This window comes from Aphelocoma coerulescens, chromosome 5 (genome assembly GCF_041296385.1).
Source record: "Aphelocoma coerulescens isolate FSJ_1873_10779 chromosome 5, UR_Acoe_1.0, whole genome shotgun sequence".
Classification (NCBI taxonomy): domain Eukaryota; kingdom Metazoa; phylum Chordata; class Aves; order Passeriformes; family Corvidae; genus Aphelocoma; species Aphelocoma coerulescens.
The window spans coordinates 55878002-55899218 of record NC_091019.1 but is presented as its reverse complement, the minus strand read 5'-3'; the positions used below and the strand labels follow the sequence as shown (position 1 = coordinate 55899218).

General features: G+C 43.4%; 1 protein-coding gene across 3 annotated transcripts in view; it reads right to left on the bottom strand.

The window, feature by feature from the left end:
• Positions 1–21217, bottom strand: part of EVL (Enah/Vasp-like) — a 147935-nt gene that overhangs the window by 17527 nt on the left and 109191 nt on the right. For all 3 annotated transcript variants that reach the window (XM_069018251.1, XM_069018248.1, XM_069018252.1), the window contains exon 4: positions 1190–1253. In XM_069018251.1, coding sequence (XP_068874352.1) covers positions 1190–1253 — 64 coding nt within the window. The remainder of the gene's footprint in view (positions 1–1189; positions 1254–21217) is intronic.

Below are 21217 nucleotides of genomic sequence, written 5' to 3'. Positions count from 1 at the left end.
GCAAAAACCCAAACCAGGGGTTAGCCACTGCCACTTGAAGTCACTGGGGTTCATACCAGTCCTTTCTGACCTTGGTCAGAAGCAGTTTATATGTGCCAAATGCACCCTCCTACACATGCTAAAAGGAGAAGTTCTTAAACTCTTAGGAAGTCAAATTTATTCCAGTCAAACTAAATAAAGCCTGGGATTGGCACAAGGCTACTTAAGGAGTATGCAAGGAGTAAAGTACAAGAGAGGACAAATTACATTCTGACTTAAAAAGATATTCCTTAAACATTTGTGTAAAGGTCTCTGAAAAACCTTTTAAACAGACAAATTTGCAGGGTAGATACTGTAACTTAATTTCCTTGCCTGCTTATAAGATGTTAAAAAAAAAACCCCTAGGCTTAAAATTCGGTCTGCTTAAAGAATGCATCAGCATAATTAAAGCTGAAAGTCCTCTAGTGCAGATGCAGTAATATCTAACTGCATCTACTGGCATATCTTATTCCACTCCAGTGGAGCAAAAGAAGCTTTCCCATGGCCATGTGTCCTGTAGCAGTCAAATAATACCTACCCAAAGGGCTTTTACTGTCTCTAAACAAAAAAGAATAAATAAAATATTTTTATTCTAATACAGTTAAGCTGCTCACATTTTAAATGCACGGAATAGACACCCAAACTGGAGGTCTGAATTACATATGGTCTGCAGAATCAGTGACTTCCTCTGGTTAAAGGAAGAGCTGGATCAGGTTTTTCAGGAAGGCAATGGGAGAGGTGACATCACCTGCCTTGGAGTGAACTGGGGCTCTCTGACCTTTATGATAGCTCTGATATCCCCAAGTAAATCTCAGGTGAAATATCATCACTGCTGACCCATTTAACAGTCATGGGTAAATCCCTACTAAATCTCAGATCCTTCACAGTTATTCATAAAGGTGCAGGAAACTAGTTTCCCTACACTTTCCTTACAGTTTTTGGAGGCAGGAAGACTCCTGAGTAGCTACCAAGCAAAGAGTTTACCTAGAGCATGAACTTTGGCTCACTCCACCCTTCAGAAGTCATTACAGAATCATTAGCAATAATTACAAAACATTCAGAACCAGCTTAAAACATGTACAAGTTAAAAGAGCAGTGCTTACTAGTGAACAAAGGACTGCATGTTCATCCAAGTTACAAACTAGAACTCTGCCACAGCTGATTAACTCACCTTCTCTGTGCTTCCATCTCATCTGGAGATGGACCATTCTGGATCTGGCGCTGGGCAGCTGGACCTACAGAAAAAAATAAGAGGATGCTATTAAGAAAGCAAATGTGGCTGACTTCCAAAAAACAGTGCCACTCAGATTGTTTCTCCATCTTACCATGACAGATAAACCTCAAGCATTATTGTCTTTTCTTTGCTTTATTATTATTTTTAGCTCTTTTTTTCCCTATTAGACAAATCACTGCCTCCTGTACATTTTTAGCCCCACTGGGAGAGTCCAGTAGCTAAATTTGGAAGCTGATTTGTCCAGAAATTTGGCACCACAGTCGCTGTAGATTACATACTAATCCCTCAGTGATGGTGAAGACCTGCAGTGTTGCAAAAGTTGTCCTGTAGAAGGACAGTGCCTCACACTGGGATGCATTTCTAGCTTTGGCATGGTTCAGCTCCATCCTTCAGGGATTATTTTGTGCTTGAACAGAAATTCAACCACTTTGCTGAGTCTGGGAGCACACATGCTAACTTGTGCTGCTCTGATGCTGAGGTGGCATCAAAAGCTGCCTGATGGAAGGTGCAAAGAGATGCAAAATTAAACAAGCCTTTTACAAAGGTGGCTTTTCTTTTTACAACGCTGTGGAGGATGCTGCTTCTGCTTCTGGAGGATCCACATCAAGCTGAGCTTTCACTGGTATCCAGCAACAAAAACTGACTATGCATGTCACCATTTCCGTCACATCTCCTCTCTTGATTGATCATGTAATCTCTGTTCTCGGACATTTAATCAAGGACACTGACACTACATTTTCAGAAAGAAACAATTATTCTGAAAATAAAAATAACTGTTGGTAACATAAGTGGTCTTGCATTTCTTACAAGGAGGATTGTTCCATTGATTTGAAGAGGTGGGGTTCAACTGGGATTAAACAGCTAAGACTTCTATTAAATCCAACAGCAATTTTCCTGATAAAGTTAGGAGATCAGTTATGTGCAGGAAATTCTTATGCCTCCTTATTTTTTCATTTTCAAATGTAAAACTTCACCCTTTAAAAGTTATCCAACAAAAGAAAATCAGAATTAAACACAAACCTAAATATGTCACTCTCAAACTGTTAAGCGCATTTATCTCTATATTCTTTATGTATTACTGCCAGGCTGAATGTTATCTGAAAACCAATTTAGAAACTACAAAAACAGGAAAGATGGCAGAAATGCATCATAGTCAGAAATTCCAGAGCATTGACTGATCCTGAAGAAATCGTGCATATTTTTGAAATGTGTTTAAGGACTAACATTTGAAGGGTACACAGCACTTTCTGAAAACCAGGCCTGTGTATTCTAATTCTGGGTCTCCCAAAAATGAAACCAGTGACAACCACTAAGTCAAAAGCTCTGACAATTAAAAATATCCTATGATTGGGCAGGAAGTGAAGAGAGTTCACTTCTTTCATGACTCATGACTGACAACTTAGTGTTGTTTATCATAGCTCTTTGGCAAACTGTTTAGACAGAAATGCCACATTTTGTAAGGATCACACGAAACAATGAACGTGGGGGAGCAGGTGACTGTTTTGGGAAGCAAGCCTCAGGGAAAAACTTAGCAAGTATTTGGGAACCACAAAGCAGGCGGCTCACATGAAAGCAATTTAGGGTGTAGCAAGGATCTTACCAGAAACTACACGTGAGGAAGCCAGGGACAGCTCTTAGCCCGTTCAGCCCCAGCTCACAGACACGGAAGGCAGGGATTAATTTCATGCTTGGTTCTGTACATGTGTGCTCTGCTGTGCACGTACGGAGACAGCTGTGAGGTTGAGAGGGTTTAAATTCAACTGCATTTTTTGGTTTAATTCCTCTCCACATTCTTAGGTATTTCTCAGACAGAAGCAGACATGAACAGAGAGTGCTCTTGGTGATGCCATCCTCATTTGAAGATGCTTCTCTAGTTGCCCTGTGAGCTGCCTCTGACCCTGGCAGCCCTTGGGAACAGCCTCACAGAGAAGAGCCCTTCTCAGCACAATAACCAGGAGAAACAGTTTTGCTGCTGACCCGTTTGCAGCCTCACAGCTGCTGTGAGCCACATTTTTAACAACTAATTAACGCAGGAGATACTCTGCGAATGTCTTGTGTTTCCTCGCTTCGTTGCTTTGCATTAATAAACCACGCTTTTATATCAGCATCGTGTGATTCAGCTGAAGGCAGACTTTGGGAGCACACAGCTGTTTTCCGTGTTTGTTTTTTCTCCTCCTGCTCAGCCCCACCCCAGCAGCCACTCTGCCCTTCCCCAGCTGTCCCTACAGACAGCAAGGGGAACTCCTGGCACGGGGCACTGCTCTGTGGTGGGTGTGGAGGTTTCCATGTGCTGGTGGCTGCTCCTGCACCGCTGCGCAGAGATGTCCACGAATGGAACGGCGGCCAGCCATTAACCTGGAACACAGCTGTCCCTGAAAGAAAACCCATGCTCCGGCTTCCACTCTGGTGTAGCTGTGCCAAGAAGGCACGAACTAACGGGAACAATGCCATCCTTTCTCTCCTGCCGGGGGAGCTCCAAGCGATGTTTCTTTTCCCTTTTTTACTTTGGCTACAACTACAAGCAACGCTGACTGTATACATGTAGGAAAATGTCGAAAGGAGGACCATTTGTTTGGCTGAGCAACCAGGATTTTGTGCTTCTTCAATACAGCAGGTCCAATCTAACACACTCTCATTTATTATACACACTGGAAGCAGCCCCTGGATGGGGTTTCTGCAACTCCTACAGCCTCCATGGTGCTTATGGGACAGCGTGGTGAAAGTGGTGGGCTAAGGAAAGGGTCCAGAGTCAGAACTGAATTACAAATATATATGGGCTTAAAATTCATGATACAGAAAATTTTTGCTTTGCATATGAGAAAAACAAGATGATTTCGTGAAAAAAATACAAACCCCAAAATCCTCAAACAAACAAACAAACCCCCAGCAGATTATGGGAGCAAAAGAGGTGTCAGATAGACAGCTCTCCCTCATTGTTTGATGATTCCAGCACATACTTGGATTGTGGGAGACTCAGGGTCAGCCATCAGGTCTGACCTGTCATCATTTATATTCTGGCAATGCAACATAAACACTTGCTTATCCTGACAAGAACAGACGAAATCATTCCAGATTACAAGTTTCTGCAAGGCTTTTCTTTCCAACAGCAATATCTTTCAAATAAATTGGCATTTTCTGTCCTAAAACCCCAACATATCCATTGCTGAAAGCATTTCTGACCGATGCCAATCCAATCATCCCTGTTCAGGTACAGCCTGGGCCAGCGTGCAAACCCATGCCGGGACTCAGCTGGGCAGTGTATTTTGCTTTGTTCGCCATAACCCCTCCTCTTCCCCCCTGTGTCCTTGGGGCTCTTTGCTCCCGGCGGTGCTCTGCCCGACTCCCGAGTGCCCCCAGGCAGGCCAGCCCCACAGTGAGGTGTGAAATCCTGTGGGTGCTGTCCCCACTTCAGCCAGAGCGGGAAGCGCTCTGTGTCCCCATCCGCCGCCACTTCCCCATTCACAGCCTGCCTCTAAGTTTAGCTCTCTTGCCGCTGTTGAGCAATGTCTCGGTCAGCACTTTGAACACCTGCCTCTGCCCCGAGGACATCAGCCTGCTCTCTCCTAGTGCGGACTGCACGTGCTGGAGATGTCCTGGCACAGCCACACGCCACCATAGAGCATCCCTAGGAGTGGGCGCTAGAATGGGAGCAACAGCGCTAGAGACACTCCCTTAAACTCATTACTAGAGACAATTATCCTGGACAAAGCACTGATCTAATTAGCCTAGATAAGGCCCGTAGATAAAGCAGGGTGCCTACACTGCTTCTCGGGTCCAAGTGAGTGCAGCCGGAGTTGGATGTCACGGCAGGTCAGGTAGACCTAACTTTCCATGGGGAGTTGAAGGACTGAGAAGAGGGATCACTCTGGTCACTGCAGTCCCTCACTGCAGCTGGGCAGAGCCATGGGCCCTTCAGTGCTGCCACACTGCCACGGCACTCCCGTGATAAGGGGTTTGGACTCCACGTGTCCTGCTCCTGCCTTGTTTGGTTTGATGTGCAAGGCACCCTGGCAGAGAGAGGGAGCACATCCCACTAAGGGAGTGTTTGGGTACAGTGTCACAAAGCCTGCTTTCAGGCAGTTTGCCTCACTCCTATTAAATATTAACTTGAAATAGAAAGAGTTTCAGTGAGTGTTACTCACAGGCTGGGTGCCTCGGCAGCATTTTAACAAGAGTACATTAAATACCTTCTATAACATCATTTAGACACTGACCAAACTTCTCCTCTGAGAACTGCGAAGAACTTTATCAGCCTTAATTAAGCTTCACCAATGCTGGGAGGCAGAAGTGACTCAATTACACCCAGGCCGCGTCTGCACAAATAAAATTTGGTTGCAGCAATTTACCTACAGGTGAGATTTGCTACTGATGAAGTCAAAACTATGTAAAAGGTCACCTAAGGCATTCTTATTCTGATGCAGACCAAATTTGGTTTGACCTGAGGCAGGTAGAATGCAGGGAAAGGAGCATTTCCAGCTGTGTGCCAGAAAACCTTCTCTACTTCCCTTCCTTGTTCCTTGGTGACCAGCAGTGCCGTAAGTCTGTGGCAAAGCAAAGTAAAACACATCCTCTTAAAATATCTCCAGTAGTGTTTTACATAACCTGAGTTTACTGTGTACCACACTGGATAAGGAGCAGTGTCTATCAGGTGCCAACTCCCAGCTGAATTCTAGAAATTCCCATCTTAGAACCTATGAAAGGCACCATTCCCAAGATTGCAACTGCTTTGCTTTTATCTTTTACCTCGAGATTACTTTAATCTAACATGAAACAGGCCCCGCTTAAAGTGAAATAAGGGTGTGAGCACAGGGGGTCTGTATGAAGTCTGTTCATTTGAACTAAAAACTGATTTAACATTCACTGCTGAAACTTTCTGATGTAGATAAGGTTTAAGGACAGTGACAGAGCTGGAAAAACAAGCCTTGTATTAAACATGGGAGTGCCCTACCCTCTCATTAGTTCACACCTCCTGCAAGGACATGTGTACAGGTGCATATGCTGTGCACAGTCCGTTTTTTCCTGGTCTTTTTTTTTAGGAAAAATCAACAGATGGAATTGTAGGGGTCCCTACATGCACAACCACACAGCTGTGCACGTGCACTGAGCAGGACGGAAGACATGAGATGCAGAGGAGAGTTACGAAAAAGAAAGGCCATGCAAAGATCCAGAAAGATGATTAGAAAGAAACCAATTCACCAGAAGTGCTACTGAACACATCAACAAGAAACCAGTGTGCCTTTGGCTCAACTACTGAAGCTGTTAATCCCATTATTTTGCATAAAATTTGATGACCCTTGTTTGATCCTGGTTGTTTGTTCATCATGGCACTGGCACAGCATTTGATAATTTTTCATGCTGGTGTCTTGGTTGAGCTGGTGGAGAAAAACTTAATTTTTTTTCCTTCTGAATACAATACAGATGAGACAGTGCTCAAGCAGCTCCTGCAGCAAGCAACTCCACTCTGACAGCAGGGGTCATAGTAAATATGTAAAGGACATGGCTTGGCTGCATCTATCTCAGCAACAGGGCCTCAGCTCAGCAGCACAATTCGGGTTACCTCTCACATAAAAAACCAGCACAACCAGCTTTAAAAAAAGATTTAAAAAATACACATAGGTGACTGTGCAAACAGGAAACCTTTCACATGAGGTGGCTCCAGGGCTGTTGGGGTCAGCATGTTCCCCAGAATGCAGCCTGGAGTGGTTGGGAATGCATCCCCATAGTTAGGGCAAGCAACAGGGACAGGAGCCCATGTTTTCTGGTATGGGACTCCCTGTATTTTATCTGGTGACTGATTAACATAAAATGTAAGAACTGGAAATTATTTCCCTCTCAGCAGCTCAGCTCTGACAAGAAGAATAAAACACACGCTGCTCTGGAATAGCACAAGCTTGTCAGGGTGGGGTGAAGGTGAGCAAGGAAAGCTGCAGTTCTGCCTGGGCAGGGGAAGTGGCTGAACCTTGGTTCCCCATTTCCTGAGGAAGTGCTTTGAGCACCAGACCTCGAGGATGGCAGCCCAAGGGAAGGTGATGGCTACACATCCAACTGGATCAGGCACCAGTGCTGCAGAGCCTGGCACATATGCTCAGACAGGACCAGACCTGTGCAGCGGTGGCTCTCCAAGAAACAAAGAGAAATTCTGTCAAGATGGATGCAGGAAACCTCCATGCAGGACAGGAAAAGATGGAACTGGAGCTTCCCAGGGGAATTCTGTTTACTTTGCTGAGCTCTGAGCAAAAGAGAACTAATTCAGCAGCGGCTCAATTATGCGTGGATGAAATTGAGGTAGGTAAGGCAGCCACCTGCCAGGCAGCTCCGGGTGGGGGGACTGTCAGCACCTCCCTCCTTGGCAGAGCTGGTGCAGGCACTCTGATCATTTAGAGAAGAGCCTTGTTTCCACAGGCAGTTTCATGATAAGTAAGCATCCAACTTAGTTGATGACCAGTTGCATTTGTTAGGGGAGCTGCCTCTGGCTCTGAGAAAAATGTTACATGCATAGAAAAGTATAGGGAGAGTTATTTTACTTTTTTTGTATTACAAAAAACAAAGGAAAAAAAAAAAAAACATGATTGAATTTCTAAGGGTGTAATTCCAATATTGGTGGCCTTATAAAGACGCTCAGGATAGATGATGGGAGAAGATGTCAATCAGTGCCAGAAGTAAAAAAGCAATCTATAAAATCAGGACTGTGAGATTATCTTAAGAAAAAAAAGAAAGTAAATTAACCCCACAATTATTAGTGTCAAGTAAACAAGCCCTAGAGCACTTCTGTTCCCTCCTTTTTTTTGATTGTTTTTCAGAATGTGCATCAAGCCTATTTTCCTGAACATCCAGGATTGAAACATTTCAATAAAGGTGAAGATTAGCTCATAATCTTGTACCTCTAGGCAGTAATGGAGCTTTAAGAAAAACATCAAATACCATCAGAATCTCATTAAAATTGAGACCATGTGCCATCCTGAGAAGCTGGCACCCCCCACCACTGCATGGGCATTCAGTTAATGCTGGAGTCCAGGCAGGGGATGCTCCAAGGAAGCTGAGAGTGGAAATCAATACGCACCATCTAAAGATATCGTTTATATTGCAAAGTTTTTTCCTGAATTTGGTTTTAGTGAGGACATGAACTGTTTCACTCCAGTATCAGTCTGACAGGTGCTGTCCCAACAGAGACAGGGACACTGCAATGCTGGCCTCGTGCTCTGCAGTAGGAGCGTTGCTGAGCTCAGAAAGCACTTTCCCTTGGATGTCTCAAGCCCCACACATCCATTCTGTGAAATATAAACTGAGTATCTGCTTTTAGCTAAGTGTGACTGTGTGTGTGTCTGCACCCAAGTAAGGGCATACATCTGTTCATTCCCACTTCACACTTATATTTCTTTACATCAAATAAAAAGCAGGGATTTGATAATTTTTTTTTTTTTTTGATGAATTGAAACTCTGAAAATCTCTGAAGTCACAGGGAAAAAGCACCCAGCCACTGGCATGGACAGCAGTTCAATCAGCTGATATATACACACTTAGCTGGTCAAACATCATCTCTAGTTTTGCTTAACAATAGGATTTGTGACACATTCGATCAGAACTGTATATATATACCCACTGTAGCCTCGTGCAGCACCCAAGGCACCAAGAGCACCATGGCCTATTCTTGGCCCATCTCTACATGCAACCTTGCAAGGCAACGCTCTCTGTTTTCAAGTGTCTCCTTCCTGTTTCACTACTGGTATCACAGCAAACCCCTCAGGGTAGTCTTTTCCACCACGTGGAGAACAGCAGGGCCCATACATGCACTGAAGCACCATGCACACAGAAAATACCGTATTATAAACACACTTTTTGCATCTAATTAATGGTTAAGATCCAGACAAGATCCATTTTACCAAGATTTAAATCCCAACATTGCTGTAAGGCAACTATGATGGGTACCTGCACCTAGATAAGAGTACTGGACAGAAGAGGACTCTTCTACGAAACACAACTAAATGGAGATGTATTTTGAGATTTATGAAAAAAAAAGCAAAAAACCAACAAACCACATGTAAAGATATCATTATGAATAGGTAGGATTCCACAGTCTAATAAATTAAATAGATAAACAAAATATTCAAATACAGCACCTGATCCCATTCACACTTACACCCAAAGCCAAGCTATCTGCTTAAGGGAAGCAAAAGTCCTACTAACTAGGAAGGCCCAGAGTAAACCCACTCATCTCTGCAAATCCTCATTTCTAGAAGAGCTAACAGGAATTGACAGTCACGGGTAGGTCGTTATGGAGAAAAAAATAGGCAAATATCCCATTAACTATAGCAGGTATAAAATGCTGCCCTTGTTCATATCTGTTTTTTAAAACCATTATCTATTCCATGAGTATAGATGCCATTCACTAGCAAGTGAAGACAGAAGCAATCCAACACATTGATTCAGAAGCCTTCGTCCCACATTCTTGCTGTAATGACTTCTCCTGATTTAACAGCCCTGACTAATGCCAGCATCTCCTCAACCTAATGGGTCATTTCTCTCAAATATTATCTCAGCCTCCTACTGCCCGCCTGACAGAATTAAAAGCAAATTAAAGAAAAATGATCCATCAATGCAGTACAACTGCAAGTGGTTTCCCAGCACAACAGGATGGTGGCACAGAACATCTCCGTGCAAAAACGCCCTGGCGCGAGCATCCCTTCCCCCTTCCCGGGAGAGCTCCCACAGGAGCACGGCATGCAAGGGACAGGACGTGCAAGGCAGCGGGGAGGTTTCCATCACCTACAAGACATTCGGCACAGGATGATGCAGTCACAGTGGCAGAGGCAGAAGCAGTGCCAAATCCATTCCCTGCTGACCATAGTATGGCCGCAGCCGCCTCAGCGCGCTCCCTGTGGCACCCTCCGCATGCCCGGCGCTCCCTGCAGACCAGGTTTCACCAGCTGTAATCAATCCCCCACTGCAGCAGCACAGTGGGCCTGGCCACTTAAATATTTAATTGGACCCTTTTCCTCACCTATCACAACACTTCGGGGTGTCTGAAGCCAGACTTCATTGTCTGGACTTTCACATAATAACCATGAAAGTAAGAAAAGTTGCATTTTCTGCCTCCTGCCCCAGTCAGATTGCCCTGCGTTCACCTACGTGCAAGCAATTGCAATAAAAGCAAAGCGTGAATGAACAGAATGTTCAGTTGTCCTGGGGAAAAAATGGCTGCAATTGAACGTGCAGGATCAAGTTCACTGGCAGAGTAGCTTCGGAAGTCAAGGAGGAGCAGTGATAAATGTTGAGCACTAGTCTTAAAATGTAAGTGTGAACAAGATGGCTTCAGAAATATGTATATATGGCTTAAAATCCCCATCTGCTATTAAATTTTCAGTACTCTTCATCATCCCATCATCCCTGATCTCCTCTGATTCCAACACTTCACTCTTTTTACTTTGCCTGCTAATCACTTGCCTCTTCTATATTTAAGTGTGGCAGGTCTTCTAGAGGCAATCCAGTTGAAATTAATGGAGAGTTTGCATGAGGAGGATAAACAGAATATTTATTTGCTCTCCACCTCTGCCTTATCACCTTTGACCCATTTCCTTCCCTTCTCCTTGCCTTTGCATTATTCTGTCTGCTGGGGACTTCACACAGCCTAATGCTCTACTCCTCAAGCAGACTGATGGCTGGTTTAGGGAATGTGTCTCCATAGTTTCTGCAACACTACTCTGATGTAGATCAATTAGTGTTTTGACCCACTGAACTCAGCAGCTGTCTTTTATCTAAATCTGATTTTTAGAATATGCTGAATAAAAATGGTAAGTTTCTATAAGTTACCTATGGTTACACCAGGAGAAACCCAGGTGGAACAAGTTCATAATTAGCAATGTACCAGAGCCACTCCTATCCTTCTCAGACAATACTTATTCATCACAACTCAGTAGCTGCTCACTCTCTGTACCTGCCTCCCACAACATTCTCAGAATGACTGATATGTAGATATTCTGCTAGCAAAGCTGCTTATCATATGCTTTCTAATGCTTGCTGCTATGAATTATTTATGACCCATTTTAAGTCTACAATATCAATACCTCTCAGGTATTCCCCACTATCAGATGGAGCAAAACAAGCATTAACTAATCAATATCTGAGACAGCAAAAACTCTGTTAATACCAAACTATCTTTTTCACTATGGCACACAGATGGTCTAAACTCTACCTGTATTTGCTCATTGTTTTCTTCTTGCTGGCTTATCAAGCCATTAGAGGCACACCAGAAACAGGAGTATTAAATTCAAACCTGAGTGTAAATTCAGGGTCTTACAGCCATAAATGCCAATGGTTTTGTGTAATTACATTCTGATGGATTTAAGAAGATTCGGGAATATATTTAAATGAACAAAAATAGCATTAAAATTGTAGGCCATGTTTTATATTCAGGACTCTGGTTTTCCTAGAGAACACGGTATCAAACCATTGCATTCTTACTTTTGAGAGCACTTCAAATCATTTTTATTCTCCTGTGCTTTCTTGCTGTATCTCACAGCAAGACGAAGGGAAGCATCTGGCTGATGTAAAATATCACCTCCAAAGTGCTCGCTTATCCTGCAACACCACTGGAACCACCTGCTCTTTCAGAAGAAAACAGTATTACACAAATGTAGGCAATTTAAAACACTGCATCAAACTAATGACAGAATCTGTAAACCCAGAGAGGTACAACTTAATTCTGTCATAAGAATGCATCTAACTCTTTCCGTGACTTATTTGGCCGAGACTATGTCACCCCGTATTTTCTTTATTGTTTGGTTACACACTTATCTCTTACACAGTGAGGTTGTGGTTTCTATAGGGTTAAATATGGTCATGACTAATAAAAAGCTAAAAAACATCCTTGAAGGTCAAACAGCATCTCAGAGACTCTCAAACTGATCTAATAGAGATTAACAAACTCCTGCAGATCCTTTGGCAGACTCACCACCTGCACAGCAAACTCCCTGCCAACAGTCTGCCATGGAGCCAGAAAACCAGTGAGTGGGTGTGACAACTCCTGCCTCCACCCCAGCTCCACCCTCCTCCCTAAAACTGATGTAATATTTTTAAATAGCTCATTCAAACACAATGTGGGGCAGCAGAGGCAGGGTCACCATGTGACTAAGTGGCAGAGCAGGAGAGCACATTTGGTTTGGGAACCGGTTCTCTCAGCAACTCCACCATCGCTTCTGACTTGGAAATAAAGATTGGTATCCACAATCCCACCAGCAAGAGAGTGACCCTTTGAAAGTGGAAATAGCAGCATGGCCCACAGGAAAAATAATTAAAGACCCTCAGAAGGCAGTTTCCCCAGAGAGTATGACACAAGCCACCACCTTTTCTTCTACTTCAGGTAAACAAAGTTACGACTTGCTGGACACTATCAGTGTCGGTCCAAGTTTGGGAAAAAACCCCAAACTGGTGCAGCCAAAAACATTGTGAAAATACTTTCATAACACCTGCATTGGGATTCCTAAGCTGTGGTACATGTGCCACCAGCTGCATGCTAGTCACTTACAAGGGATACTCTATTGTGCAGTACTGGGCATAAAACCCACCCAGAAATCTTGTAATTTCTTATTAGCGTTACTTGACCTTCACAAAGGTTACAGGCCAGCTTGCCTGTGGCAGCACAGATGATTCCTGAATGAGGAGCACTTGCAGATGCTGTGCACCGGAAGAGATTTTAAGTAACAATTCAATTGACCACCTCTTACTCCTGTATATAAAAAAAACCTTGACCTCATTTTGAGCATGAACCAATACCAGCTGGCTGGAAGGCAAGCACTCCCCCAACTAACTGCTCCTGTAATCCTTGCAACAGGAAATCAATTGTGCAAATTGCATTTTGACAAATATAAATCATTACTGACAAAAAGGCTGACAAATCCCTCTTGATGCCCAGCGCTTACCTGGTGCAGCAGCCCGCTGGAAGGAGAGGTGCTAGAAAAATGCTTCTTTTTTAAACCGTAGTTGGAAAACACTAATTCCACAGTCTGCAGCAGTGAAAAAAAAGGACAGCTCTGATCCTGCAAGTGGTAGCAGGCAGGCAGGTGACTCTCCTACATGAAGCCTTTTGCAGGAAGGCTGTAATTATCTGGTTGAGCACCTACTGATTGTATCTGGAGACTGTGTGCATAGGAGCCAATATGCAGCTGATACAACTCATGTCATTTTACTTTCTGTACATTTTGTCCCTGATTGAAAAGGTTGCCTTCCTTTTTTATTCCTAATATCTATTATCCATGCTTGAGAAGGCACTTAACAGCACATTAGACAGCTAAGAACCCAGAGGCCGTGCCAAAACTGAAATAACACTATGAAATGAATAGAGTGCTTGGTTTCATTTTAGTAGTGTCTTTATCAACTGGCACTCTGAGAAGGTTTGTACTTTAGAAAGCTCTGGAAAGCACTCAAGAAGGAGAATAATGAACTTTTAAGTTCCTCAGCCAGACAAAATGTAAAAAAAAAGCCATTGTCATGCCATTGACCAGATCTTTACAGTTCTTAAGATCTTTACAGTTCTAAGATGGAAGCTCATTTCTGGTATTAAGGGTCAGTGTCAGATGTTTTCTTATATCTGTAGAAGCTGTTTATACTGAACAAGCCTTAAATTTTTATATTGCCTTTTCCTGCTCTCAACCTCCATTTCCAACATCAGTTCCAAAGGACTCCTGGGTACTGTCCCAAGGAGAGCTGAAGTGTTTCCCAGTAGTACACTACGCTTGCAGGATGGCTGCTATTCCACAGACAATGCACTCACACACCTTAGCAATTAGGCTTGAGTAAGACTGTATGGAGCAGATTTAAGACCTGGGAGAAAGCAGCCTGCTCACCTCCACATTTTGTCTCTCTGGAGCTGCTCCCTGCACGGAGGCTTGGCTGAGTCCATGCCAAGCCAGGACTCTTAAGTTGATGGATCCTCTCCTGAATTTCAGTACCTGAAGTACAGGCACAAGTGAGCGAGACCAGCCGAGAAATACAGGCTGTAACCTTCAGTTCTTGCATGGACAGCCCGGATTTAGGTGCCTGAATCAAGACCCACCCATGGGAGTGAGAAGACCCAGCTGGCACAGCATCTATTTAGAACTAGCCCCTAACACGTATTTCCAGTTACAAACCATTTTAAATGGGACGCAACACTGAAAGTTTCTGCCAAGAAATAGAGAGCAAGAAGCATTCAGGCAAATGCAAGTCTCACAGACCAAGCCCAGAAAAACCCTGTCAACTCAAGTAAAAATTACAGTTACCAGAAAATGATCTGCATTGGAGCATCTTGTACTCATGCCATTCTCCAGTAATATGCTCTGATTAAACCATGCCAGTGTTTGTGGTACTAAATTAAACAGTATTTAAAAGACATGCTTACACTTCCCATATCTTTTCTTTGCAGGGCACTGCTAAGAGCAAAATAGCTGCAAAGGAAAGATGAAGGCTGGTAAATCAGCCATTTCTCCTGACAGTTGCCCCACTTACAAGTTATTTAAGCTGCTGTCTGTCAGTAGCCTGTAGTATGATAACAATTAAATAGTCACTAGTAACATACCTATATTACTGTATACTGCTTTCTAAATTGCCTTCTACAAAAAAGTTTCAATCAATTTAACTGATGGGGAAATTTGAAGTCTGCTACACTGCTGTTAGCATTATTTGGTATAAAAGGAAGTGCAGACATGCATTTGATACTTCTCAGAGGGCTCGACTTAATTTAAACTTGCAAATTAATTATGGTGCACTTGAAAATGCATTCTCTTCCCTGAGCGTATGAGCAGGCACTTCTGGGAAACCATGATGAACTTCTCCTATGATGCAGAAAGCCTGAGACCCAGGAAAAAGTCCCAAACTCCTGTAAAGAGGCTAGCAAGCATCATTCAAAGCCCTTCAGCTTTGCAAACTTCTAGTTGCATCCCCACCCTCCTCAGTTATTGGTGCCAATCTAAAATAGGGATGAATCCTCCCCGGCCATGTGTCTCTCTACTAATTACAGGAGAAGCCTGGGTGAGACTCAGTCCTATAAATACAGCTGGGATGAGTCCAATCCTAAGAGAATAAGCCATAACTCTGCCAAATTATCCACAGATTCAGGGAGGATTTGGAATAGCCAATACCATGCTGCACCTTGGCTCAGCACTCTGCTCACCGCTGGTGACTCACGTTGGGTGTGCCAGGGAGAGCCTTGCAGGGGAGCAAACGCTCCTGGCAGTGAGTAACAGATGCCTGTTTGGCTGTGCCCGACCTTCCACAATGGGACCTCTCCTGATAAATCAAACAGGGTTTCCCCCTCCCTGTTTATCCCCCAGAATGAGGTGTGGAGGTTTATTCATCACTGAGCTTGGGTGACCAGCTTTCTGTCCTATTATTGATCTCATTATTGAAAGGAGGCTGGCGAGGTAAGTGGTTGTGAGACAACTGTGACACAGAGCACGTATCTTTTCTCCCAGCATAGAGAAAAAGCACTTCTGAGAATGAGAGTTAAAAATAGTTGGTTTGCCTTAGAGGGTGTATTCACTTTGAAACACAGAAAACAAGTCTAAGCTGCCACCTCTAATATGACAGGCACCTTTAGCAGCCTGCTCTCTGCCAAAATACCTAATTCCCTACTCTTTCTTCTCCTTAAATTTTTTACCATTTCAAATTGTAGATGCTTTTCACATGCTATGAGAAGCTTTGGGGGAGAGAGGGCAGATACAACCTTCTAGGTTACATTAAACTGAGCCTTTTTTCAGAACAAAAAATCTCTTCAAGGTTATTTCTTGAAATCTATTGCAGTCCTGCCTTTTTTCCCACATTTCTTACACCAGTGGTGTTTCAGCTCCCCAGCATCCTTTTAGCCCTGCTCTGTGCCTATCTCCCAGGTGGAGGGCAGGCTGGGCACATTCCACCCAGTGCTGAGATGACTGAACAGTCTGGTTTGAGTATCAGCATGGCAGCTTGATGCTTTCAGAGAAAGGTGCATACTTTCAAACACAGTATTTTATTTACCAGTGATGGTAATGAGCCAGTTGGGAAAACGTACCTGGGGAAGTGGTAGATTCTCTATCACATGAAGTTACTACATCAAGACAGTGACTTTCGAAAGTATGCTTTCACTTGGTAAAGAATTTGTGGCCAGAATACCAAAGGTTTGAACAGAGGTTACAGTGGATGGCTTTAACGATCTCTTCTGACTCTAAAATTCTAGGAATCCAACATCATTGCTTATAGGCTTCTTTACACCAAAGATCTGCTTGACTCTTCTGGGAATCCATTAAAGCTTAAAAGCTTGCCAGGCTGAGAAAATAACCGTGATATTTCCAGCTGCTTTCCCCAGAATGTTACATTAATCCTTCCCCTGGCCCTGAGCAAGCCTTGCCACTTTACTTTCCAGCAGCTTGGGTTGGACTGCTCCTCTCTGTGGCTCCGTAAGGGCTCCCCCCTCCCCATAAGTTTGCTCTCAGGTATTGCCAAGCCACCAAAGGATTTGGGAAGCTTTTCTTGCTGTTCCCTGACATGGGTATAAGCATTTCTTTACAAGTCTGGAAGCTGGCACCACAATTCCCATTGATGACCAAGCAGAGCCTACCAGCAGACTTAAGTGATAGCCTAAATAAGAACCACTTGGAATGTCATTCATCATAAAGCTGAAAAACTATCAATGTCCCACTTCTCCTGCATGCAGAAGTGACAAACAGTAGACAGGGCTTGCTGCCAAGGATGGGACCTGGCTGAACACCCCCTCTCTACCACCAGGACAAGCCCACCTGGGCACCCGAGAAACGTGAGCAATTCTGCATCGTGCTGATGAAGTTCTTAATCTACATGTCACCCAAGCTGAACTGCAAAACACGGCTGCCTGCCCTAGTTATCAAATGACCTGAAATTCAGCACGATCATCTGCCATAACAGCTGGTTCACTGACAATGAGAGAACAACTCCTGCCTGACTGCTGAACCAGAGCCAGCAGCGGGAGCCCAGGACCCAGCACACACAGCCACCCACACCGAGATGCTGCTCCCATCCCCCTGCATGGCACGGCCTCAAAATGTCTTGTGTTCTTTGAATTCTGCACACTGACTCCTTCCTCTACGTATTCATTTTTCATCTGTGTCATTAAAAAGAGATTTCAGAGACCTGGTACTTCAAAGAGGGGCAAAATAATGAAACATCCTTCCCAAGGAATTAAAATGAAGGTAAGGTTGGATCTTGTCAGTTTTCTTTCTTTCTACTTAGGGTGAAAAACTTTCTACATAAATAATACACAGCACTAGCAAATTTACTTCTTTTTACAGTAGCAATCTATATAGGAACATAGTACCAAACATGAGAATGATTGTACGAGTAAGACTTAGGTGCTCAACACAGGCAATGTTAGGGAGCTAAATAACTTTGAGAGATGTGATAAAGTTTTTTTAGAAATTACTTATGTTCAAACACTGATACTTTTTGAAGCTGCTTTGATGTACACCAAATTGTATTTTTCTATTCCGCTGACAAAAAAATGCTAATCGTGTATTAATAAAATTTTACTTTTATTAATGTGAAAGTTAACATTAGCGATATTTACTACTCCTTAGCAATTAAATAAGCAGAATTAAGTGTTTGTAGTATATCTTAACATAGTTGCTTTTGCACTTCTTCCCCAATTAGAAATGAAGAGTGAAAGCTGTTACTGAAGACCAGACCCTCAGCTGGAACCCAAATGTTACTCCGTTGAACCCAATGGACATAATTTCCTGCTAAACTGGATCTAGAAGATGATGTTTTCTGTGTGGATCTGTCCTCTTGGGTAAATACATTTTCCTACTCCCTGGCTGAAATGGGGAGTGAAGACTGCACATGTTGGTAGTGTTCTGTGTCTCAGTCCTAGAAAGTCCAATGGGTTCACACTGCTAATGTTGTGCCTAAGAAGCATCTGTCTGATTTTCACACATGTAACTCATTGTAGCTCTTGCTAGAGCTCCTATGTGCATGAGCAAGAGGAAAGTTTGGACTGAACATATGCCTTATTCCCTGTGTTTACTTCAAGGTAGGCTTCAGAATCCTTTCTGTAAGTGTGAATACAACCGTGAGTATTTGATTAGGGACAGACGGAAAGAATCTGAAATCATACGGCACCAAAGCTTTAGCTGAGGTATGCATGAACTAGCAGAGTAGCTAATATTAAATGTATGCTTGTATTTTTCTTGTTCTGCAGCCTTGTCTGCACATCAACGTGAATTAAACAAATTGAAACTGCACATTGAGCAGCATCAGATCTAATGGCAGTGCAAAATGTTTCCCTAATGAATTTCAGTTTTCATATTTTCTCCTACAAGTAGTGTTATCATGCTACTGAATAAAGCAGTTTACTAATATATACAGGTATATGTGGGTATATAGGGCTAATTCATTTTAAGCTGGTTATTTTGGCTAATTATGAGAAAAGACTATGAAAAGAAACATTTTTATCTGTATTAATTTTACTTGTGGGCTACTGTCAATAATGCCTTCATTTTAGTTTTTGATGCTGTTTGCCAGGTGCTGACAAATGCATGACTGGAGTTACTCCCTGTCCTAGACAGATCATAATCTAGGCAAGTAAGTCTTGATCTCCTAATAAAGGGAGTCCCTTAAGCGAGGGGAACTCCAGCCCCACTCCATTAGCCAAGATCTCCCATCAGCCAGATGGGGAGGAGGAGGAGCACTGCCAAGCCCTCAGCCTTGTGGTGTCCTGAGCCTTGATCTGTGAAACAATCACACCAAATACACCAAGGATGGCTCAGTGAAAACAAAAACCAGGAGTCTTCCCACTGGGACTGGCTGTGTGCTTTTGCAGCCAGAGCAGAATTCCCGTCTCTATCACAATCCTTGTTTTCATCTCATGGAAGAAGGCAGTGGTTAACACATCTTGTTTAATAGTCATCATGTGGTTGCCTGATTTGGGATGATAGGCTTCAAGTGGCAGGTGGACCCAATTCTGCAAAGTGCTGAGCTCTGCATAAAGAGATGCCAGCACGCTGCCTCTCCTGGCATTGCAAGGAGCCAAGAGCACATTCCTGAGATGTGTTGAAGTCAGCATCTCCTGTATCAGTTCCACCACATGTCCTCCTTGCCATTCAGCTTAATTCTATGTGTAGTTTTTCTAATACCTGGAGGATGCTCCTCAAGAGCCTTTTCTTAAGCCCCTCTTTCATTCATTAGCTGTGCTGGAGCAGGGGCAGGACAATTGATATTTGAAGGTTTACATTATGTTTGCACCTTCTTGGGCCATTTTCTAGACCCTTCCTTTCATGGGTGAAGCCAGATCAGCATAATTTTGCCTTAGGAACTTTTTAAAAAAGGTACGTTTTTAGGCTGGCAATAATAATACAAGTAAGTTTATCATAAAGCTTCCTGCAGCAAAATCTTACTCAGCCACACGCAATCCTAAAGTGTTGCTCTGGGAACTACAGACAGGCTTCTTGGGAAATGCCAGAGGAGGTGTTTGGCTTTCAGCTGTAATGCAATGCAATAGACAGCTAATTAAATGCTTTGCTAATAATAGTATCCTGTGTATGAGGAGATAAGCTCAATTACTTACTGGATTTAAGTGGAGTTTTGCAGACCTGTTGGCATGTTCCTGGTGCTAAACCAACTTCTGTTTAACAATAGAATTCACTCTCCTTTCTATTTCTCTAGTTTAGATGTATCATTAATGAACATAAAATGTCAGTGATGGAAAGAAATGAACAAATCTAACATTTCCTAGCTAAAGCTCCATTACTGCATAAAAAATAACCATCAACTCAATACAATAATGGCAGACATCACACAAAAACCTCAAGAAAAGTCAATGGAAATCCTCCTACTGACTTAAGGAGAAACTAGACAACATCTAGGATTGTTGTCACCAAAATATGTTTGCAGTTTGCATGTAATCCATGGACCACACAATGCTGTGAAAGTCAGTACTTTCAACAGATAATCAACACTTTGACAGTGAGCAGGAAAACTAGAAGGCACTTTTCCAGATTCTTTGGGAAATACACAGCTTTCCCACTGTCACAGCTGTTCTTAGATTAAGATACTGGACTTTTTACCCTTCACGCTCCATATTCTCAGAAATCACAGCGATGATTTGCAGCTATAGTACACAGCCTAAATGAAAAGAAAAATAGAAAAATCTATTGTTCAAGGAACAATAATGCCATTTGTCTCATCTCCTTAGGGCATGCCTACTCAACTCAGCAGGGCCATGCAAGAAAACTGTTGACACAGTGCCATGATCAAGGGAGGGGGTTCTTCCCCTCTACTCTGCTCTTGTGAGATTCTACCTGGAGTACTGTGTTCAGCTCTGGAGCCCTCAGCACATGAAAGACATGGACCTGTTGGAGTGGGTCCAGAGGAGGCCATGAGGGCTGGAGCACCTTTCCTAGAAAGACAGTCTGAGAGAGCTGCAGTTGTTCAGCATGGAGAAGAGAAGGTGCTGGGGAGACCTTATAGCACCTTCCAGTACCTAAAGAGAGCTGACAAAAAAGATGGAGAGGGACCTTTTACACGGGCATGGAGTGATAGGACAAGGGGAAGGGTTTTAAGGTAGGAGGGTAGGTTTAGATTCGATATAAGGAGGACACTCTTTACTGTGAAGGTAGTAAGGCACTGGCACAGGTTGCCCAGAGAAGCTGTGGATGCCCTGTCCCTGGAAGTGTTCAAGGCCAGGCTGGATGGAGCCCTGAGCAACCTGGTTTAGTGGAAGGTGTCCCTGCTAATGACAGGAGGGGTGGAACTAGGTGATCTTTAAAGTCCACTTCAACCCAAACTATCCTATGGTTGTATGATTCTATGATCCTGTGATTCTGTGATCCACTGGAGGGTGATGAAGATGGCTGGAGGATGCAAATGGCACATGAGGAAGGGGCCAGGGGAGTCATCTTGTTTGGCTCAGAGAAAGGAAGGCTGAGAACCAATCTCACTGTGATGCCAACATCCAACTGGTTCATGATGGAAAAGGCACAGCCCTGGAAC